The 24,457-nt window shown below is 35.5% G+C and overlaps 1 protein-coding gene across 12 annotated transcripts in view; it reads left to right on the forward strand.

The window, feature by feature from the left end:
• Positions 1 to 24,457, forward strand: part of CEP128 (centrosomal protein 128) — a 393,596-nt gene that overhangs the window by 27,781 nt on the left and 341,358 nt on the right. For all 12 annotated transcript variants that reach the window (XR_003516054.2, XR_003516053.2, XM_027572708.2 and 9 more), the window contains 4 exons: positions 6,226 to 6,352; positions 7,351 to 7,469; positions 10,716 to 10,807; positions 12,851 to 12,923. Coding sequence is in view for 10 of the 12 variants with exons in the window: in XM_027572708.2 (XP_027428509.2) it covers positions 6,226 to 6,352; positions 7,351 to 7,469; positions 10,716 to 10,807; positions 12,851 to 12,923 (411 nt within the window). In the remaining 2 variants the exon portion in view is untranslated. The remainder of the gene's footprint in view (positions 1 to 6,225; positions 6,353 to 7,350; positions 7,470 to 10,715; positions 10,808 to 12,850; positions 12,924 to 24,457) is intronic.

Consider the following 24,457-nt stretch of genomic DNA (forward strand, 5'->3'; position numbering starts at 1 on the left):
GTTAACAAAGTTTATTAACTATGAGTAACTGCAAAAACTACACGCTTTGCTACTAGCTCTTCAGTTTGCATATTACTATGTAAATAAGAGATCACTGCTTTTGAAGTCTGTTGCTGATTGCTCACAGATATAAAACATAATAGTTGTGTTACTTTCTTGCCTTCTAATGATAAACCTATGGTGTGCTCTTTTACAAAAATAAATAATAAGGGATCGGCTGATAGTAAAACAATAAAGTGAAAAGTGATAATGCTGGAAATGAAATGTGAATCATATTATGAAGGAGTTCTTTGTGGAGTTATAAAGAAATAGCTGCCTGGGTGGCTCAGTTGTTAAGTGTCTGCCTTCGGCTTAGGTCATGATCCTGGGACCCTGGGATCGAGGCCCACATCGGGCTCCCTGCTCGCTGGGAAGCCTGCTTCTCCCTCTCCCACTCTCCCTGCCTGTGTTCCCTGTCTTGCTGTGTCTCTGTCAAATAAATAAATAAAATCTTAAAAAAAAAAAAAAAAAGAGCTGCTGTTAGTGGGAATTTCGATACTGTTGCTATTCAAGAGTCCCTAGATATACAGCTAGAGGAATTTAGTGAATCATTTTTAGGGAATGAAAAATTCTTCTAAAGAAGACAGATTAATCTCCGGATTAAAACATCCTATTTTTTCATTCCATTTATTTTTTGCTCTTCTATGCATTACCTACAGTCATCCTAGTAAAAACTATATACTGAGCAAACTAATCTTCCCCAGGCACTGTTCTAATTATTTTACATACTGTCTTATTGTGCCCTCAAAAACAAAACAAACAAAAAAAAACAAAACAAAACTGAGAATTTTAGCTACTATGGTGTGAACTATGTGGATAAGAACAGAAGCAGAAGCAAAAGTAGCACCTCTGAGGAAATCACTGCTCGGCTTCCCTCCGGTCTTTCTGAATCATGATGTTTTCAGTGGTCACATCTCTTATTTGGACTACCCATTGACGCCTAGATGACTCCCTTTCATAGACTTGCTTTGCACTGTGGTCAGTCCTTTTGAGTTATATACTCTTTTTTCAGTTCATTAAATTTGACTTCTGTTTTGTCTCTAATTAGAGTCTTTCACATAGAGCCACCACAGAACTTTCAGAGTTCTCTGAGAATTTTAAAGTTTTATATTTTTATTTTATTTATTCATGCCTTTATTTTTAAAGATTTTATTTATTTGACAGATTGAGAGAGCACAGGCAGGAGGAGCAGCAGAGGGAGAGGGAGAAGCAGGCTCCCGCTGAGCAGGGAGCCCAATGCGGGGCTCGATCTTAGGACCCTGGGATCATGACCTGAGCTGAAGGCAGACACTTAACTGACTGAGCCACCCAGGCGCCCTGCTACTTTTATTTCAATGTTAATCTAAAAGCTTATGTAGTTTTACACAATTTCATTTATCTGCTAGTTTCCAAAATAATGAGTTGGGGTTTCCTAGCATGCTCTAGTAGTGACCAGTGGTTTTTTTTCTCCTTTGAAGATCATTAACTCACAAATTTATGCAAGTGTTTGAATCCATTGTAGGTAATATTTCCATTAATGTTGAAATTATTTCATCATTGCCTAGAGAGAGACTTCTTTCTTTCTTTCTTTTTTTTTTTTTTTAGATTTTATTTATTCATTGGAAACACAGAGGTAGAGCACGAGCAGGGGGAGAGGCAGAGGCAGAGGGAGAGGGAGAAGCAGTCTCCCTGCTGAGCCAGGAGTCCGATGATCCCAGGATCCTGGGATCATGATCTGAGCTGAAGGCAGACACTTAACCATCTGAGCCACCAAGGCGCCCTGCCTAGAGGAAGACTTCTTGACTTCTAAGTTTAAAAGCATGTCTTGACAATTTGGATAAACTATTTTATAATTGCCATTCAGTTTCAGTGCCCAAGTTTTATTTGCATTCGTACCAGTACATAGTAGTAATGTTTCAGTTATTTTAATCCAATATCAAATGAATGAAGGTAAATGAATAGACCTAATATGTAAATAATACATTCATCTCAAGTTGAGGTGAAAAATATGGCATAACATATTCTATGATGCTGTTTTTACAGTCTTTCAGATAGGGAAAATAGGTGGAAAATGGAATCATCATTTGGTACCTGCACAGGTAGCCATGCTAAACTCTTAGAAATTGTACCATTGGAGTCAGTACCACAGTCTTGTGTGGAGCATTGATTTAGCATTCAGCAAAATAACATCATCCATCATAGTAAGTTAATCTTAAATTGAGTTTTATTAGTGTTTTTTTTTCCCATTTAATTTCAAGTTTTGCTTTGGCACCTAGTTAGGGGTTAAAATCCTAAAGAGTTTAAAACAATTTTTATAATTTTATTATTTCTTTATCTCTTTGTTTTTATGTTTTAGGAGTCATCAGATCGGTTTCATATATCACAATTAGATTTTATGCAGTATCTCTTGTGTTATTGCTACTTTAAATGTAGGTTTTTTAAATTTATTTGAGATAGAGTGAGAGAGAGAGAGCACAGGCGGGGGTGGGGGGGAGTGTCAGAGGGAGAGGGACAAGCAGACACCCACTGAACAGGGAGCTGGACACTGGGCTTGATCCCAGGACCCAAGATCATGACCTGAGCCCAAGGCAGATGCTTAACCAACTGAGCCACCCAGGTGCCCCATGAAGTGTAGATTTTAATTCAATTATATTTTCAGTTTTGTATCTTAGGAGGAGGACCTGTTTTTGCCATGATACTTGTAGGAGTAATTAAAAATATTTGTCTCATTTACCTTTTACATTATCGTTTTTGATCTTTATATATCAGCCTGTTCATCTATTCAGTGGTGTATGATAGATCTTTTTAGAATTTTAAAATGAGGTTGCCAAGTAGTTTGTCTAACTTTTTATTTTATTTCTGAAATGATTAAATTTCCAACATTTGTTATTACTTCTAGATTTTGGGGTAATGGATCATTTCTCTTACTCTGTAATATTTTCCATGTGGTTCCATGATGGTTTTTTTTGTTGTTGTTGTTATTAGTAGGGAGTTTGTGTGTGTGTGTAAATTCATTTTATTCATCAGCATTTAGCTACAGTTTAGGATTAGTTAGCAGTAAGCCCACATGAAAAGGATGATGGCAAGTTCTGCTTCTGGCATTGGTAGATAAGATTATTTTAGATAATCTCTCCTATTCAGAACAACTGGAAAGGCAAAAAAAAAAAAAAAAAAAAGTAAAAGCTATTATGAATCTATCAGAGAACAACCAAGCAAGTGAGGGATTTTGTAGTCTAGATCTGGTAAAGATCTGTCAAAAATGGAAGTCCGGAAGGATGAGTTGTGCATTTGTGACTCTTCTTCGTGTAAGGCAGTAGCTGATTTCAAAAGAGATGGCTTAGAAGCAGAGAGGATAGGATCAAAGCTATCCATAGACTGGAGAGGCCAGGGAGACCAAAGCTGGAATTCAGGAATCTTCAGGCTTTCACTGGAGACACCAAAGAATGATAGCCTAGGAAAAATGATGAGCTGAAAATGAGAGAAGTGATGAACTGAAAATAGACCTGTTCTGATAGGAGCAGAAGCCCAGCTTTGAATCATCTTGGTTCCTAACTAGATTAAGGTTATTTGAAGTTTTCCTAGTGACCCTAAGCCTGACTTCCTGCTAGAAGCAAAACCACATCCCTTCTGGAGGAAGATGATTTAAAGCTCATCCAGAGCTTTAAATAATCTCCACAATTTTTCATATACAATGTCTGTTGCATGATAATCAGGTATAAGAAAATATAAGAGGTGACTGAAAGTCAAGCGAAAAAACCAGACAATAGAAACATACGTAAGAATATAAAAAAATTTAAAAAAAATTAAAAAATTCTGATTAACCTGTTCAAGAAATTAAAAGACAAGATTGAGAATTTTGACAAAGAATTGGAAACTCCAAAAAAGAACCAAATGAAAATTACAGAAATGGAATAATATAACTAAAATAAGCAAATAAATAAACCAATCCTGTTAAAGTATGGATTAAATAGTAGTTGGTATTACATTGAAGAGAGAATTAATGAATCAGGCCAGCATAAGATACCCAAAAAAGAAAAATGGACAAATGAAAGGATGAATAATATAGAAAAGAGCATGAATGACATACAGGATTTGGTAACAAGATTACTTGAATATAACCAGATTTTCAGGAAGAGAGGGAGGAGAGAAAGGGCAGAAACAATGTTTGAAGAGATGATGGCTGAGAATTTATAACCCAGGAAAGATATCAAGGTAGAGATTTCCATGATCTCTGTGGGTCAAAAATGGGATAGCTACATATAAAACTTCACATTGTTATATCACAGTAAAACCACTGACAGAGTCAAACAAGATCTTAATAATTAGAGCTAGAAAGGGCAGACTATCCACAAAAAGCGCAATAACAAGAAATGACCGCTTACTTTGTTTCTAAAAGGACACTGTCATCAGGCCTCACTTGAAAGATGTGAATAATAAAGATAAACAAAAAGTTAATAGAGCTGGTTCTGTCACTAACTTGTGTGATCTAAAGTCATTTTATATTTCTAGTCCCTTTTTCATGTTACTGTTTAGATTTGAGCTCCTTAACATGGTTTAATTTTATTCAGAGCTTATCATAGGTTACTGATACACTATTTCATGTTCACTGTGTAAAATCGTTGGTCTACTTACATGTTAGATTTAATTTTATTTTACTTACGTATAAATGATTCTCAAGGTAGACCTTGTTTTCCTGGGCCTTCTCTTTGTATTTCTCTGGATTAATAGACTGAGTCCTATAGCCAGTGAATGCTCAGGCAGGATGGTATCTTGTATATCCCAAATTAGGGAAGCAGGGGACAGAGAGTGTGGAAATATTAGCCTCCCCCCACCCCTCACCCCCCAGAAATGAGAGCAACATTAGAGGTGCATTCCTGAAATTTTATTTCTTTTAATACAGACTGCTTTATCCTTGGTTCTGCAGAAGAGCTAAATCCAAATAACCAAAGTGAGAAAGGATTTGCTCATTTGTCATTCATACTCTGTTTCATCTGTGCTTTCTCTTCAACTGAGGTTACTTTTTTTCTGCATGGTTCCCCAAGGAAACCAAATTGTTCTCTCCATAAGTGGTGTTCTACTCTTTAATTTTGGCTGAATTTAGGAAACCCTGTCCTGTGGATCATTTTTTTTTTTAAGATTTTTTATTTATTTATTTGAGAGAGAGAATGAGATAGCATGAGAGGGGAGAGGGTCAGAGGGAGAAGCAGACTCCCTGCTGAGCAGGGAGCCCGATGCGGGACTCGATCCCGGGACTCCAGGATCATGACCTGAGCTGAAGGCAGTCGCTTAACCAACTGAGCCACCCAGGCGCCCCGATCATTTGTTTTGACATTCTCTTTAAAGAGTTATGGGTGATTTGTTCTATGGATCTGTGCATTATTTTTATTATTTTTTATTTATCCTTGGATAAGAGATCTAGACCTGAAGTTGCCCAGCAGTTCAGGGTATGTGGATTTCCCTCAGCTTTACTCTCTGTTACCTTGGGTTTCAGTTGAATCCTCTTTTCAGGTCTGTAGCTGTGTACAGCTCTGAACATTATTCTTTGTATTTAGTGTCTTTTTATTTAATGCGCTCTTTAGGTCTAAAAGTTGTCTTATATCCCCTGCTGGCTGACTCCTTAATAATCTGAAGAGAGCGTTCGGACAACTGTATTCTCTAGTATCTATTAACAGTCTGACATCTGACCACATAGTTTTCTGGTATTTGAAGTCTTTGAATGAATGAAAAAGATGTTCTGATATGCAGTTGGGCAATGCACATTATTTTAATAGCAGCAGTCACTGTGATAACTGGTTAGTTTCCTATTTGTTATAGACCTGGGGCTTCTGAAGGAATATTTAGAAGGAAGGAAGACTCTCTCTCTTCTTTCAGGTATATGGCCTTGTTAGGTTTCTAAGCATGGGTGGCGCATCAATTAGACATTTAATCTGGTTTTGTAAGCCCTTAGGTAGTAGACTGGTTTTTCACATTCTGCTAATAGATAGACGGAATAGGTAGCAACAGATGCCTTTTAAAACCAGATGTTAGAATTGGTTCTGAGAATATTTATCTTTACTATGTTTATAGTTCTTAACACACCTTACTTCAAAATTTTTTCTGATATAAATTCTCTTTTGGAACTCAGATAATTTCAGAGATAGCTTTAAAAATCTCTGTATTTGGAATTTAGAGAGAATAACTTTTCCTTCATTATATTCTGTAATTTAGTTAAAAGAAAGCTTGGAACAGTCAATAGGCCAACTGCGGAGTCAACGTTTATTGAGAAACTCAGGAGGGAGAAGTATTTCTGTTACAAGTCTGAGTCCAAGTGACCTTGATGGTGGCACTGTGACAGGTAAACTCTTCAGATGTTTTGAAAACTTTTTGTTTTACAAATATTTCTGAAGTCCATATTGGATACATTTAGTCTTTGGGGAAATAGGACCCATATACAATATACAAATAAGGTTAAGAAGATGCAGTTGTCAGTGATTTTGTGGTGACTATTTTGAAATATGTTCAGTAGGACTTTGTTATTCTATTATTTTCGTTCTCAGACTCGATAGACTACATAGAGTTACTTGACAAAACTGGATTTAATTGTCTGTCTCTAATCAAAACGAATACACAAATAGGATTTACTGTGTGGTGTACTTTCTAGATGAGAAGTCTTGTCCCAGCTTCATAGTTTTTCAAAGTCTGATTAAGAAATATTCTATGACACTTGTTAAGAACAGGTGAATTTTATCTTTGGTGCCAAGCTAGATTTCAATGGCTAGATTAAAGATGTAACACTTGGTTTGCCTGTAGTTAATCTTAATACTTTCCTATAACACTTAGATCACATTTGAATGGAAAAGACTTAGAAAAGAACAGAAAAGTCTGCAGTGAAGAGAGGTGATTTACATAGAAGTGAACATTAGTAGCCCACATTGTTAATATTGCTGTTGATCATAATAAGGATTAAAAATTGGACACAATTAGCTATTATGTAGTTTTTATTGATTTTTTTAAACAATGTTCAGATTTTAGATTACTTTGTTTGAAAAATTGTTTATATTTTAGAAGACATAAAAGTTATTTTTATTTGCCAATTATTATTTTTAAATAAGGGAAATACTATATTACATCTTTGAAAATTTAGCAAATTAAAACCTTTGATGTTTTCTATCTCCAAGTTATTTCTGTTGCTCATTTTATCTGCTTTAAGATTAGAGCTGATTTTGTGGCCCTAGCAAGATACTTGGGAAATAGTCTGGGTTAGGGCCTGTGTATATATATTTTCTGAACAAAATTTTAGATTGTTTCTTCTCTTGCATGTTTTTATTCTCTTTTTTTCTTTTATCTCTAAAGAGAGCTACCGGTTTCCACCTACCTCACCCCTCAAGGACTATGGGGATCAACAGGGTACTAAGCGAATTAGGTCCAGAACTGGTGTCCGATTTGTTCGGGAGCCTGACGACATGGGCCAGGTACTTTTTTGTATTATTCTGTAATCTCTATTTGATTTTTTTTTTTTAAACCAAGTAAACTATTTTATTTTCAATAAATAATTATTTATTTTGAATTTTGTAATGGAAGATGATGTTTTGTGGAACATTTAAAGGTGAGTTAAGCTGGACATGTTTTGTTTCCTTGTTGGGGTGGCTCACTCTTCTGTAAGCCCTGCTAAGTCAGCTACTTTGTTTCATATAAACAAGTTAGTCTTCTGTGTGTGGTTAACCTATTGATTTTTTTCACTAGAGTTTTTCTGATTGTTGAATCACTGATGGAGCTACTTAATAGAAGCAAGAACTTTTATACTTTTTTCATGTATTTCATGTATTCACTGAAGATTTTGGTTGTATTGGTTCTACAGATATATTTCTTTTTCTACTTTAAACTTCCCTACAAGAGCTGAAAAAATGTTTCTTGTTGCCTTGGGTAGCTAAATTAATCAGATAAGGACTAGAGGTTGTTGCTGACTTTGACATCTATGTTTTGGTTGTTTCAGGATTGTGGGCTCAAAGTTTGTCAGGATACTCAACTGCAGCTTTTACTTGTTATAGCTTAAGATAGAAGTAACAGAACCAAGTGCACAAGAAGATGCCTTGTAGAAACTTTTCCTTTACTGTGTTACTTATTTTTTTGGTAGGTGCAACTTGCTAGAGTGGATTATATAATGAAGCCTGGAGCAGAGAACAATATCCTAACATGATTCATTTACTCTTTCATTCTGTTTATTTAGTGCTAGTGTTCTGGGACAGTGCTTGTGCTTGGAAACAGGAATAAGTAAAACTTGCCTTTTCCTGGAGCTTGTAATCTGTGAGGAGGTGGCTACTTATTAATCAAATAAGTACACAGATACACCCTTAACTGTGAGCTGAGTTGCAAGCTACAACAGAAAGCACAGGGCCATGGGAGTGTGTGGTAGAAGGACTTGCCCCAGTCAGGGAAGGTTTCCTGAAGAAAGGCTGATGGGCTGAGACCTGAAAGTTGAGTGGGTCATTTTAGGTAGAACAAATACTTTGGCAGAAGGAAGCTAACACCTGTGAGCAACCTAAAGAAGGCCATGTGGCTGAAGACATATGAAGGGCTGAAACTGTGCACAGCCTTGTAAGGGGGTGACAGTTATTTTGAAAAGATCACTCCACCTTTAATGTGGAAAAATGGAATCAGTGTGGGCAAACCAATAAAGAGGATATTGCCATGTTGTGGGTGTGAGATGCTAGTTACTTGGATTAGGATAAATGGAGTTGGAGAGAACGGGTTTGGGGGTAGACTTAAAAGCTATTTGGTGGGTAAAATGAAAGGTCTTGAAGATCAGATGACCATTTGGGGAGGGTGGGAATGATTGAAAAGGAGGTATCAAGGTTGAGTCCTAGGGTTCTGGTTTGCAAAACTGGAAAACCATGGCAAAACCGAAGTGAATGGTCTGCTCTTCGTTTACTGTATTACCTCCACTCCTTTCTTTTTAACTGTTCTTCCTGATTTTAAGTCTCTTAAGATGACCTTTAGCTCCACATTGACTGTGTACTTTCTTTTTTTTTTTTTTTAAGATTTTATTTATTTATTTGACAGAGAGAGACACAGCGAGAGAGGGAACACAAGCAGGGGGAGTGGGAAAGGGAGAAGCAGGCTTCCCGCCGAGCAGGGAGCCCGATGCGGGGCTCGATCCCAGGACCCTGGGATCATGACCTGAGCCAAAGGCAAACGTTTAACGACTGAGCCACCCAGGAGCCCCGACCGTGTACTTTTTAATGCCCTGCACATCATTTGTCATTTTGTTTGCATGTCTATCTCCCATGTTAAATTCTGAGCCCCTTGTTTCCTACCATAATTGCCGGCACTGATTAGTTGCTCAATGTGCATTTGTTGAAATTAATGAATTTATTGTTTCTGCAAATCTCTATAACTTAATTTTTTTGTTGTAAATTACAGTATATATGTACATATATGGCATACATATTTACAGTTAAAAGTACAATAATTTAAAGAAAAATCCACGTAACCATCACCTAGGCCAAGAATAAGAGCATTATCATACCCCTAAAGGCTCCTTTACACTCTTCCTTTCCCTAAGGGCTGTCAACTATCCTGACTTTTTTATTAATCATTCTCTTGCTTTAAAAATAAAACAAGATGTTTGCACTACTTAACATCTTGTTTAGTATCCCTTTGTCTAAACTTTATATAAGTGGAATAATGTCTTCTTTTGCTTTTTTTCAATTGATGTTACATTTTTGACATTCAGCCTTACTAATGTGTAGGTAGGTTTGAGCATTTCATTTTTACTGCTGTATTATACTCCACGGGGAGAATATATTGCAATTTATTTATATCCATTCTGTTTTTTTTTTTTTAAAGATTTTATTTATTTGACAGAGAGCACAAGCAGGGGGAATGGCAGGCAGAGAGAGAGGGAGAAGCAGGCTCCCTGCAGAGCAAGGGAAGCCTGATATGGGACTCGATCTCAGGACCCCAGGACCATGACCTGAGCCGAAGGCAGTTGCTTAACCAACTGAGCCACCCAGGCACCTTATCCATTCTGTTCTTTTTTCTTTTTTAAAGATTGTATTTAGGAGCCTGATGCAGGGCTCAATCCCAGGACCCTGGGATCATGACCTGAACTGAAGGTAGATGCTTAACGACTGAGACACCCAGGCGCTCCTCCATTCTGTTCTTAATGGACTTTTGATTTTCGGTGTTTTCATTATGAACAGTGTTGCCCCAAACATTATTGTACATGGTTCCTGGTGCACATGGGTAAGAGTTTCTCTGCAGCATGGATTGGCATACTATGGCATATGGTCTAGTTGAATAGAGTTATTGTGTAACACAGCCATCCTAATTTGTTTATGGCTACTTCTGTGCTAAAATGGTAGCATTGAGTAATTTAGACAGCGATTGTATAGCCTGAAAGCCTGAAATATTTGCTGTTGTACTCTTTACAGAAAAAGTTTGCTGACTTTTTTTTTTTTAGGTTATCTAAAAGGCCCAGAATTACTGTACTATAAAGGATGTGATGGCTTATATATAAAAAGTTATATGTAACTTCAAAAATTGCTTTTCTTTGGAAAAATATTTCTTTCAGAATAGACATGTATTTTATTATGTCTTAATAACATTATAAAATTTGGGCATTAGTGCAAAAAATAAGTTCTTACTAACCTTAGTGAATCTTCATGGAAGAATTAAACAGAATCCTAAATGGATAACTGTGTTTTTGTCTTTACCAGCTTCATGCTTTTCATCAGTCCCTCCGAGACCTCAGCAGTGAACAAGTTCGGCTTGGAGATGATTTCAATCGGGAACTTGCCAGAAGAAGCCGGTAAAAGCCGAATATGGTTTTTGTTGGAGGCATGAGTTATTAGAAGAACACAATAAGTTCTGTAATTGACATGTTTACATGAATTTAAAAAACAGGGCTGTTTTTATACCAGTATTTTAAAATTTATTAAAGGAATAGTTTAAAAATCCTTTGAATTTAGAATGTACTATGACTCCTTGTTAGATTAATTTCATATATTTTTAAAGACTTTTACTTATTTATTTGAGAGTGAGAGAGAGCGTGTGCTCTCATACATGAGCAGGGGGAGGAGCAGAGGGAGAGGGGCAAGCTGACTCCCTACTGAGCAGGGAGCCTTCATCGGGGCTTGATCCCAGGACCCTGAGATCATGACCTGAGCTGAAGGCAGGTGCTTAACAGACTGAGCCACCCAGGTGCCCCTAATTTCATATTTTTAAAAAACATTTTAACTTACCATACTGGAGTGCTGCCATTACGGAGAGATACATTGTGAGACCTTAGCAAAGAGGTCGATTTGCAAATACATTGGAGGGGGTGAGAGGCAGAGGCAGAGACCAGTCTGATACTTTAGCTTTCAGTTGAAATCTTCAAAAGTGAGTGGTTTATATCTGACAAGTCTTTGCAGTTTTATCAGTTCTGGGTAGTCCCCAACAAGTATCACTTTATTTAAAATTTCTTCACTGTCTTTTCATTTTCATCATCAGCAGTGACAGTTGGTTTTCATTTGGAGGCCATATTTTTACAAGGAACCAAACTTTTTATCCCTTCTCAAGAGTCACAATCTATAGACAACAGTGATGAGGGAACAACAAAGCTGAGTGGAAGTTTGTTTACCAAGTTCACTTGCTAACTCCCATTCCAGCTGACAAAATCATTCCACACACCAGCTTTGTGTTGCTATAGCAAAAAGGGGGTCAAAGCTATAAATGTAAATCTGTGATTATTAATTGTAGTCTGTATAACTTACCTGCCTTTAAATGAGGAAGGAAGGAAATTTAGTAATAAGAATTAAATACCTTACTATTACTCCTACTACTAGTAGTTAATATTATTGAACAGTTACTTCATGTCAGATAGATTTAGGTTTAAATTTTACAACAACCCAAATTATTATTATTATCATTTTCATTATTATTTTTTCCAATTTTTGGATATGGAGAGGGGCACAGAGAGATGAAGTAACTCAACTTGCTGGAGTTCAAATGGGGTATGTGGTCTAGACAGGATTCAGATGTAGGCATATGGCCCCAGAGTATTTGCTCTTTACCAGTTATGGAACCACCTGTGGTTCAAGATCATTTTCGTATATAGCTGGTATGAATAAAGAAATTAAGTTCCTGAATTTTGAGCTATACTGTTGAGCTATGTTTATTGTTAATCTTTTAAGCCAGTAAGGGTTAGTTAATTTAAAACTAGATATTTAGTTTTGACAAGTTAATAAAATTAGTAGAATGGTGTCAGCATTCTAATATAGTATGTTCTTGGATTGCTTTATTATGTAGCTTTTACACATTTGAAGAAAGGTATAAATTAAGCACTAGGAACATGAATTTTAGAAATTTGTCCTATAAGAAGACAAAGGGGAAGTTGTAGGGATGATTTATTTATTTAGTTTAAATGATCATTTGGATGTGCAGTGGTGGACTGGGAATCTTCTGATCCATGGGCTGGTATGGTCTGCTAATAGTTTGTATGTCACAGAGGCATGTGTGAGGCAGAGAAACTTTACTTAAGCCAAATTAGAAGTCAAGTTTCTTGTGAAACCTGGTGACTTAACTTTGTGAATGAGGAAGATTTTAGGATCCCATTCTGCTTTCCTTATAACACGAGAGTAATTCTCAAATCAGCACCATCGGCATCAGCTAGGGATTTGTAGAAATGCATATTCTTGGGCACCATTGCAGATCTGATTCAGCAGTCCGTCTTAATAAGTCCTCCAGGTGTTTCATATGTTGGCTAATGTTTAAGAACCACTGCAGTAGAGTATTATGGAATAACTATTTATGTCGTAAATTTAATTGTGTTTATTTTCTCAGCCAACTTAAAGTATTTTTCTTTGCCTAGGTCGGATGCTGAAACAAAAAGAGCTTTGGAAGAATTGACAGAAAAACTTAATGAAGCCCAAAAACCAGATGTGGTAAGGACTCTTTGTTAATAAATAAATAAATAAATAATTTCATATGCAGATGATAGTGTGGCTGGGCTCATCGTAATCACAGTCAAGTTTAGTAGATTTTAACTTTTTGGGTGATGTATGCCATTTTGTCTAAAATATATTCTTGTACTTCGTATAAAATATGAATTTTGGGTATTAAAGTTTTAAATGTTTATAGTGGTAATATATTAGAGATAGAATTATTATTTGTTTAATTTTTTAGAGTTTCCTTATGAATATTCAAAAGAGACCCAGTGATTCCATGGCTTGTGTTAAATGATGTTTGAAAAATATGGAATTTCTTGGTAGTGACTCTGTAGCACTCCTCATTGAGTATTTTCAGTATTTTTATTTCACATACATGTGTAATCAGAATTGCTGCAAAGACCTTGCTGTCTGTTGTTTGACATGATGCCATTTGAAAATACCCTGAATTCTCAAGTTTTATTATCTCAAACTCAGACTGTTGACAGTCATTATTTAGTGGTTTCTTTTTATCAAATCACTGTCCTTGTGGAATTAAAGTGAAAAATGAAGTACATACAGTGTCTGTTTCTTTGCATCATCAGTTGTTTCTCTGTTTTTTTTTTAGGAGAAAAAAATCAATAGAAATTGTCAGTTAAACTTGGAAATTTACCAACTTCAGGAGCAATGTGTATTTAGTCATATCCCACAGTACCTTTTGTTTTTTCAAGACCAGGAATGGTAGCAGGCAGAATTTTTTTCTTAACATGTTTTGTTCAAACTGAAAGTTTCTGAATATAGGCAGATATTTTTTTCTGCTGTTTTTATTGTGTTTACAGTTCTTTACATAGATATGTTGAGTTTATTTTGGAGTTTGAATTTATTGGCCACATATGCTAAGAGATGGATATGCTCTATTTTTAAAGAGATCAACTTAGTTACTCTTCTTGCGGTGAAATTTGCCTGTTTCAAAATTTGAGTAAACGTCTGGTCACATAAAAGCACATTCCTCTTGTGCTTTCGGTGCTGATTTCTTTGTGAAGTGCCCCAGAGAGGTGAAGATATAATGTCTGTCTTTTGTTGAAATAGACAAAATCTTCGCAGTTAGGTGCCTGATGATATGTCAGGTGATGCTGATGTGTGATCAGGAAATGGGATACTTCTTTTTTTTACATAAAGTCCTAGATTTTTCAAAGCATACCAAAACCTTCAGTTTAAGTTGTGCCAGTCTAAAATACTTGAACTATCATACTTCAAAAAAAAAGTATTTTCTGAGATTAACACATTGGAGCCTTTCTTAGTTAATTGCAGTGGTTCACACAGCAAGAAGTCTATGCCATTGTCTGATTTACATACTAGCTAAACAGGAAGTGAAGACGCACTTTGAAGAATGTAGCTTCCAGATCCTATTTTATAACTTACTAAATGATCTTCTGGCTCTTGTCATATATTCTAGAGTGGAACCTGTCAACTTACAGCAGAACCTGCTGAAGCTTTCTTTTTTTTGTTTTTTTTTTTTTAATTTTTAATTTTCTAAATTTGGAGGTATAATTTACTTACAGAAAAGTGTATAACTCAGTGAATTATTGCAAGGTGAACAGGCCCATGTAACCACCACCCAGATCTAGAAATAGAACGTTACCAGTGCACGAGAAGCCTCCTCATTCCCTGTCCCAATCACTAATTACTCCTTCTTTTTCAGAGATGACTATTTTGACTTTTTACCCCTTAGGTTAATTTTGACTGTTTGGAATTTTTATGTAAGTGGAATCCTATAGGGCATGGTTTTTTTGTGTCTGTTTTTTGCTAATCTTTAAGGTTATGATATTCTGGGCGTTGTGTCAAGTACTTCCAGTTCATTTTTACTGCTCTTTGGTATTCCATTGTATGGATTTACTGCAATGTATTTTAACATGATATTTGAATTATTTCAAATTTTGGGCTATTACAAATAAGGCTGCTGTGAGTAATCTTGTTCATGATTTTAGTGCCTATGTACATGCATTTCTGTTGGTATGTAACATGTAGTGCAATTGATAGGTGCCTTCACATTTAGTAGATACTAATAAACAGGTTTCCAAAGTGGTTGCCTTAATTTGCACTCCCACTGGCAATGCAGAATTCATGTTGCTTTTCATCATTTCCAATACTTGGTATTATTAGTCCTTCAATTATAGCCAGTTAGGTGTTTATAGTGTCTCATCATGGTTGTAATTTGCATTTTCATCATTACTAGATGATGAACATTTTTCACATTTTGTCTTTTTTAGAGTTTCTCATCTTTTGGCCTGATATGGGCCTTATTTATCACATCATTGATATTTTTCCCCAATTTCCTACTGAATTGTCTCAGGAATCCACTCCATTCTTTTTGTTTGTTTTTGTTTCCTTTTGTTTTTAATTTAAATTCCGTTAATTAACATATAGTGTATTATTAGTTTCAGAGGTAGAGTTCAGTGATTCATCAGTCCTATATAATACCCAGTGCTCATTACATCATGTGCCCTCCTTAATGCCCATCACCAATTACCCCTTCCCTCCACCCCCCTCCCCTCTGGCAACCCTCAGTTTGTTCCTATGATAAGAGTCTCTTATGGTTTGTCTCCCTCTCTGATTTCATCTTGTTTTATTTTTTCTTCCCTTCCCCTATGATCCTCTGTCTCATTTCTCAAATTCCACATATGACAGTTGTCTTTCTCTGGTTGACTTATTTCACTTAGCATAATACCCTCTAGTTACATCCACATCATTGCAAATGGCAAGATTTCATTTTTCGATGGCTGAGTAGTATTCCGTTGTGTGTATACACACACACACACACACACACACACACACACACACTACGTCTTCTTTATCCATTCATCTGTCAGTGAACATCTGGGCACTTTCCATAGTTTGGCTATTGTGGACATTGCTTCTTTAAATATTGGGGTGCAGGTGCCCCTTCGGATCACTACATTTGTATCTTTGGGATAAATACCCAGTAGTGTAATTGCTGGGTCATAGGGTAGCTCTAATTTTAACTTTTTGAGGAACCTCCATACTGTTTTCCAGAGTGGCTGTGCCAGTTCGCATTCCTACCAACAGTGTAGGAGGGGTTCCCCTCTCCACATCCTCGCCAGCATCTGTCATTTCCCGACTTGTTAATTTTAGCCATTTTGACTGGTGTGAGGTGGTATCTCATTGAGGTTTTGATTTGTCTTTCCCTGATGCCAAGTAATGTTGAGCATTTTTTCATGTGTCTGTTGGCCACTTGTATGTCTTCTTTGGAGAAATACCTGTTCAGGAATTCTGCCCATTTTGATTGGATTATCTGTTCTTTGGGTGTTGAGTTTGTTAAGTTCTTTATAGATTTTGGATACTAGCCCTTTCTCTGATATGTCATTTGCAAATATCTTCTCCCATTCTGTTGTTTGTCTTTTGGTTTTGTCGACTGTTTCCTTTGCTGTGCAAAAGCTTTTTATCTTGATGATAGTTCATTTTTGAACTATCAGTAGTTCAAATAGTTCATTTTTGCCTTTGTTTCCCTTGCCTTTTGAAACGTGTCTAGCAAGAAGTTGCTGCGGCCGAGGTCGAAGAGGTTACTGCCTGTGTTCCCCTCTAGGATTTTGATGGACTCTCACATTTAGGTCTTTCATCCATTTTGAGGCTATTTTTGTGTATTGTATAAGAAAGTGGTTCAGTTTCATTCTTCTGCATGTGGCTGTCCAATTTTCCCAACACCATTTGTTGAAGAGACTTCTTTTTTTTTTTTTTTTCCATTGGATATTCTTTCCTGCTTTGTCGAAGTTTAGTTGACCATAGAGTTGAGGGTCCATTTCTGGGCTCTCTATTCTGTTCTGTTGATCTATGTGTCTGTTTTTACGCCAATACCCTACTGTCTTGGTGATTACAGCTTTGTAATATAGATTGAAGTCTGGAATTGTGATGCCACCAGCTTTGGTTTTCTTTTTCAAAGTAGGAATCTTCTCCATTCTTTTTAGTGACTATTGGCTATTTTCTTTTTTGAGATGCCAGTTTGCTTCTTTTGCCCACTTTTTTTTTTTTAATTGGGTTGCTTGTCTTTTCATTACTGATTTGTGGGAGGTCTTTATTTTGTATATGAGCACTCTGTAAGTTATATGTATTGCAGTGTTGTCTCCAATTGTCTAGAGTTGTTTTGTCTCATTCTTAAAACTCTCTTAATGGGGTCTTCTGTTGAAATTTAATCAAGTTCAGTTTTCTATCTCTTCTTTTGTGGTTAGTGCTTTTTTTGACCTGTTTAAGAAATTGTTCCCTATCCTCAGATGATGAAAATATTTTCTTATGTAGTATTCTAGAAGCTTACTGTTTTGCCTTTTACGTTAAGATCTAATATCTACTTGGAATTTGTGTTTAAGGTATGAAGTAGGGATCATACATTTTAGATGAATATCTAATTGATTCAGTTTCATTTATTGAAAGAACCACCCCTTTGTTACTTTACAGTCCTGTCTTGGTTGGAAGTCAAATGTTCATATATGCAGACATCTGTATCTGGACTTACTCAATCCTCTCGTTCATTTGTCTATTCCAGTGCCCTGGAATAGTCCTGTTGTCTTGGTTGGAAGTCAGATGTTCATATATGCAGACATCTGTATCTGGACTTAATTCAATCCTCTGGTTCATTTGTCTAGTCCAGTGCCCATATTACATTGTCTTGATTACTGTTGTTGTATGATAAGTTGTGAGATGGTAGAGTAAATCCTTCCACTTTGTTCTCCAGGTTTATCCTGTGTATTCTTTACTCTGCATTTCTGCATAATACATTTTAGAATCAACAAGTGAAATTATTAAAAACCTAGGATCTTTGTTAGGTTACATTGTATATACAGGCCAACATGGAGAGAATTGACATTCTTATAATGTTGAATTTTCCTATTCATGAACAGAGCAAATTCTTCCATTAATATTTTATAGTTTTTTTATCTAGAGATCTTATGTCTTAAAATCTTAATTTTAAGATTTATTTTTTGACTTTGATATTTTTATGCCATTTTATAGAGTATCACTTAACATTGAAAAAATTAACAGTCTTTGTCTTTTTTAATTTTTAAATATTTTTTGGGGAGGGAGGGGCAGAGGACAAGGGGGAGAGAGAATCTTAAGCAGGCTCCATGCTGGGCATGGAGCCTGATCTCACAACCCTGAGATCATGACCTGAGCCAAAATCAAGAGATGGATGCTTAACTGACTGAGCCACCCGGGTGTCCCATCTTGAGCTTTCTTCATTTCTTTCCATGTCTCATTCCTTTTTGCATCCTGAGATTTCTCATCTGCCTTAAGAACATACTTTGAAATTTTCTTCAGAGTGAATCTGCATATGCCTGAACGAATCCCATTTAGAATTTCATTTGGAGTGGGTTCTTTGGTGACAGATACTCTATTTGTCTGAAAATGTCTTTATTTCACTTTCTTTGTTGGAAGAGATTTTCAATGGATATAAAATTCTAGATAGTCCCTTTTTTTTCCCCCTAGTCTGTATTTTGAAGATATTTCATCATTTTCTTAGTTCCATTGTTTCTGTTGGGAAGTCAGCTATTAGTCTTGTTGGTGCTTTTTGTATGGTAATATATATTTTTCTCTAATTTGCTTTTGAGTTTTTCCTCTTACTCTGGTTTTCTGCAATTTTACTGTGATGAGCTTAGTTGTGTTCTTTTGATTTGTGCTTATTCCCTTTGTCTCTTATGTTCATTTTTATAAGTATTAATTCATTGTTTTTTATTCCTTATTTTGAGTATTTTCTTTTGACCTTTTATTTAATTACCTGTTCTTTCTTCAACTGAATCAACTCTTTTAACCCCCCCACTGATTTTGTATTCTCAGTTATCACATATTTCACTTTAGAATTTTGATTTTATTGTTTTTAACTTTGTAGTTCTTTGCCCAAATCCTCAATCTGTGTATCTGTGTGTCATAACTTCATTGTCTAGATCTTATAAAAGTCTGTTTCTATTTCTGTAATCTCTTATTTTTCTTGGATTTTGATCACATTGTTTTTGCCTACTGTTTATTTTTGATTATCTGGTTACTTTTGTTTGACAGAAAATATATTTCATTCTTATTTGATAAGGATAAGTAATTTGATAATTATGTATTAGAATATATATTTACTTTTTGTTATAGGTCAAGGGCCATAGCAATCATGGATTACCTTATTATTTTTGTTGAGCTATTTCAATGTTAAAACTTCAGTGCTGGGTTTCAACTATTTCTAGTTCACCTTATTGCCAGTGGATGACTCTTCAGGAATCTAGCCCAAAGGCTGGGGGTGGGGTTGGGGAAGTTTAACTAGGCACCCCCTTCCCTTGGAAAGGCTCTCAACTCCGGTTTTTCCCCTGTAGCCCCACACATCTGTTAAAAACTCTGTTTGGCTTCTCAGTATCACAACTGCTTTTTCAGAAGTGGGCTGATATTTCAGGGAGAAAAGATGGACTAATGTCTCTGAATTTATTTCTTCTCTTTCATCTTGGTCTCATATATCTTTCCAGGGCTTTAAAACTGCTTTTTGTTTAAAATTTCTAGTTTTTTGAATTATTTTTAGTGAAAAGTTTGGTCTGAATTATCTAGAATGTCATTTTTCGAAATGGAACTCCCTGAATGTTTTCATATATATATATATGGTTCTGTTACTATATTTGATATTTCTAATGCTATTTCTAACAGGGTTTTGTTGTTTTATATCCACTGTATGAGGTTTGTTTAACTTGGTACATAGCTATACAACTTGTGAGCATGCTTTTAACAAAGGCTTTGCTCCAACTCAGATATCCTCAATGTTCTGAGATTTTTGTAGTTTTGAGTAAGCTGTGGACAGTTGTACTGTCATGCTGTTTTTTGATGGTGTTAGTTGGGATAGTTTGAGTTTGGAGTTTGAAAATACTAATTTGCATAGTGCGCATTGCATTTGTTAATGTTTTACCCTTCACTGCTTACAAAGAACCCATAATGAGTTATTTCATTTTTATTTCTTTTATATAGCAAATAAAACTAGCATGTACCATCTACAGTCAAGAGTGTTAATGGGGGTCTGAAACGTAATGACTGAGCTTAGAGTTAACAGCTGAATTCAGAGAAAGTCCAACTTCTTTTATCCTCATTACCATGTATCAAGAATTATTCCACATCAGATAGAGCTATGATTGCACAACTGGACGTTACACCTCACTAGTGCTCAGCTCATTGGTATAATTGGTGGATACAATTCACCAGTTTACCTAGCTGTCCATTGTGCCCAGCTCCTCGGGATGTATCCTTTTATATTGTCTAAACCTGGAAAATTATACACACTTAATTGTGCTCTTGGTTGAATTGTTCAGCTGCTAGTTTCTCCCATCAGGTTGTGTTGCTATGGTTTGTTTTGTGTTTTCTGTAATTTGCTTTCAAAGTAGGGGTGTCTCCTAATTGAGGGTATCTCATACCTCATGTGTGTGTATGTAATCCTGATTAAGAAACAATTGTCTAATGCAAAACTTAAACATTTTTGAATTTTAGAAGGTCTTCTGAAGGCCACATGATATTTGCTTCCAGTTTATACAAGGCTTAATATAGGTTTTCTGACTCACTTATTCCAATTGAAGTCAACATTTACATTTTATAACTGTTTGACATATTGTGTTGTATTTGTGAATTCATGATAGCATGCTGTCAGAGAATATGCAGTTTTGTTATTTGAACATTAAAGTTCTCAGAGGCTGCAGCTGTTTCCCCCCTCCAGATTTAAGTTTGAAATAAAATTACCAAAGTGATGCACGTTCACTGTGGAAAACTTTAAAAATGTTGTACAAATATATAAAGAAAAATGAACGACTGCCACTATCTCTCACCAATTTTGGTTTCTGTTGGTACCCATTGTTATTCACATTTATTGTGCATTATTCTGAGCCTACAGTTGTTTATCATGCATTTTCTCAGTAACTAAAATATATCTTGAAAGTTTATAGGACACAGTTTTCTTTGAGAGGCAAAAAGTGTTGGTTCCTATCAGACATGCCAAGATTTGATTTGTTAATCCTTTGTGATTCATAGGCTTTTGTTTGTTTGGTTTCCTTTATACTTCCCATTAGAAGGGCATAGTTATTATTTATAACATGTTCTGGAAAATATTTTCAGTTAAGACTTAATTTTGGTAATAAACAGTCAATATTGCGTGGGCCTCATACCACAGGGAAAATTTCAGTTCATTAGTTGTCTAGATTCTACCCATCTGAGTGTGATATGAGTACTTACTAAGTTTGATTACTCATGAAGGAAAAGTCAATTTTATTTTAGTTTTTTATAGGAGGGTCACTGTTAACATGGATCCAGTTGTTTCTGGAAGAGTTGGTCATTAATTGAACTCAGACTTCTGTCAACATTGCATTTAGGATAACATGGTTATTGCATATGTTACAGCAACAGAATATATAACATGTTTACTGAAACAGATTTTAAACCAGCAGATATTGTTCAAGGTATGAGGAATCAACATATTCAACAACATAATCAACAAAACCATAACACAATCCCAGAAACAGAATGCTTTTGCCTTCTTTAATTAAATGCTAACATTAAAAGCTATTTTAGTTTGTATTTTGCTATTTTGCTATTTTTATAACTGTAGAGATTTAGGACTTTTTCCTATCTTAGTAGTAAATGTAATTGAATCAAATCAATTAAGTAACATGGTTAATATTTTTCCTTTAGGTCTCAGAAATGGAAAAAAAAAGTGAGGAGGCATTAATAATTGTAGTCTTTAATTCTTATTGGGAATTATCTTATTCAAAAGTTGTCAATATATGCTGTGTCATTAGGTATAGAGTCCATGCCCTTCCATTTAGAACTATTTTTACTTGCTCTTCCTTTGGTCTTCCCCATGTCAGGAAATGGCATCACAGCCATCCAGGGGTCATCCAGTATTCACTGTAGATCTTTTCTTCATACCACAGTCCCAACCCATTATAAAAATCTTGTCCTTTTTATTACTGAAGTCCTGCTCAGTTCCTTCTACTTCTCTCTAATACTTCTGTCCAGGCCACTGTCATTTATGCTGACTGTGGTGGCCTGCATAGAACTTGCTCTCTTTCTCTTTACACTTTCCCCATCTGTGCTTCTCACAGTAGCCAAGTGATATTTATTTATTTATTTATCCATTCATTCATTTTAAAATTCCAGTAGAGTTAAAATGCAGTGTTATATTAGTTTCAGGTGTATAATACAGTGATTCAGCAATTCTGTACATTACTCAGTGCTCATCACGTTAAGTTTACTCTTCATCCCCTTTACCTATTTCACCCATCCTGCCACCCACCTGCCCTCTGGCAACCATCAGTTCTCTATAGTCAAGAGTCTCTGTTTTGGTTTGTCCTTTTTTTTTTTTTTTTTAATTTGTTTGTTTTTTTTTTAATTCTTAAATTCCACATATGAGTGAAATCATATGGTATTTGTCTTTCTCTGACAGACTTATTTCACTCAGCGTTTTGTCTTCTTGAGCATCTATATTGTTGCAAATGGCAAGATTTCATTCTTTTTTATGGATGAATAATATTGTGTATTTATACCACATTTTCTTTATCCATTCATCTATCGATAGACACTGGGTTGCTTGCATAATTTGGCTATTGTAAATAATGTTGCAATAAGCATATTGTAAATAATGTTGCAGTAAACTAATTTTTGAATTAGTGTTTTTATATTATTTGGGTAAATACCCAATAGTGGAATTACTGGATCATATGGTAGTTCTATTTTTTTTTTTTTAGGAACCTCCATACTGTTTTTCACAGTTAACCGATTTTTAAAAAATCGTCATCACAGTGATTTATATCTCTGCTTTTTAAATTTCTACCTAAGATGTTTCTATTCAGAATTCCTTGTGACGGCTGATAGTACCTGTATTATCTGGACTTCCGTATGTATCTTGAATTTGTCAAACTTATTCCTACATTAGGGTCTTTGCTGTGGCTTCTCTTCTTTCCCAAGGTTTTTGCATGGCTGGCTCCCTCTTGTCATTCAGGTCTCCAGTGAAATGTCACCACCTTGAGAGAGGCCTTGCTCGCCTCTCATTTTTGTTACAGAATTGGTAGCAGGTAGTATACTAAACACACTGTTCTGTATATTGCCTTTTTCATTTAATGTATTTTTGAAATATGAGAATATTCCATATTAGCATCTAATGAGCTTTCTAATTCCTTTTACTAATTTAAAGCATTCCATTGAATGAATGTTCCATGATTTAATCAGTCTCCTATTGATGGACATTTATGTTATTTAAGTCTTTTTCTTTTATACACTACACTGCAATTAGTGATCTTGTACATGTGCCATTTTTCATGTGAAAAAGTAAATTGGTAGAATAAATTTCTAGAAGTGGACTTACAGGAATTAAAATATGTGCATTTGTAATTTGTTACATACAGCTCAGTTTTAAAATTGGTATTTTAAATGCCCTCTTTTAATACTTTCAGTTGAGAATTAGCATTTATCTTCCCCTTTTCCAAGAAGGATGAAAGGTGGCTTACCTTAAAATTACAATATGTGTTATTTTAATTCTAAGTGGCCTCTAATATTGAGTTTCTCCTTCCCTTTGGTATCAGATATCCATACTCTTCCTCTTATCATCCCCTGACCCCAACAGTTTTGTTCAGGCACATGGTTACTCGGGTAGAGATGACATTTCCCCGTTTCCCTGTGCAACTTCTGAGCTTGAAAACAAAGCCATTTGTCCAGTAATTTGTTTTCCTCCTTCTCTTTATGTGGGTTGAAATAAGGATGTAGCACTTAACCAACTCCAACCTTGCAGGTTAGGATAACAACCTAGGGTAAGGTAGAGCAACACATGGGAGGAATCTGGATCTTGGAATGACCTTAGGAAACAGAGTAGCCTCTATCGGTCCTGCTTTCTTCTGGACTGTAATATGAGATAGAAATAAGCTGTTACCTTCCTAAATTATACCTTAACTAATATAGAAATGTAAATAGAATTTGATGAAAAAGAATAGACAAAAAGAAAACAAGAACTATCCAAATGAGTATTTTAGGTCCTTGGTTGTTGTTGACTTAGGTAGAGTTGTGTGACTCAGGGTGTTAGTGGAAGAAAAAGTAACGTATTTTGAGCATATTGATCTGTTTGGATGATTGGGTCTATGAAGACACTTAGGTGGCCTTATACTATGATTATAATTCTACCACTGTTGGAATTCCTAAAATACTTTGTGTTTATTCATTTTCATTCATGCTAGTTTGTGCATAGGTTTTATTTTTCTAAACACTGACTAGCTGTAATGTCTACTCATTTTTGTTACTTACTGTTGTCTTCAGACTTGACTAAAATAGAGGAAGTATATTGTGATTTACCCATGTTCTGATGGTTGTATAAGGCAGTAGTTGTACTTGCTTAGTGTTTTGTAGTTCATTAAGCCCTTCTATCAGTTGAGTTTCAGTCATAAATAACAGAAAGCCTCAAATAACAGTGACTTAGAAAAGACAAAAGTTATTTCTCTCTTATGGGAAAATCTTATGTAGAAAGTTCAGGGTTCCATGTGGTGCTCCCTACA

Source organism: Zalophus californianus, chromosome 6 (assembly GCF_009762305.2).
Source record: "Zalophus californianus isolate mZalCal1 chromosome 6, mZalCal1.pri.v2, whole genome shotgun sequence".
NCBI classification, from domain to species: Eukaryota; Metazoa; Chordata; class Mammalia; order Carnivora; family Otariidae; genus Zalophus; species Zalophus californianus.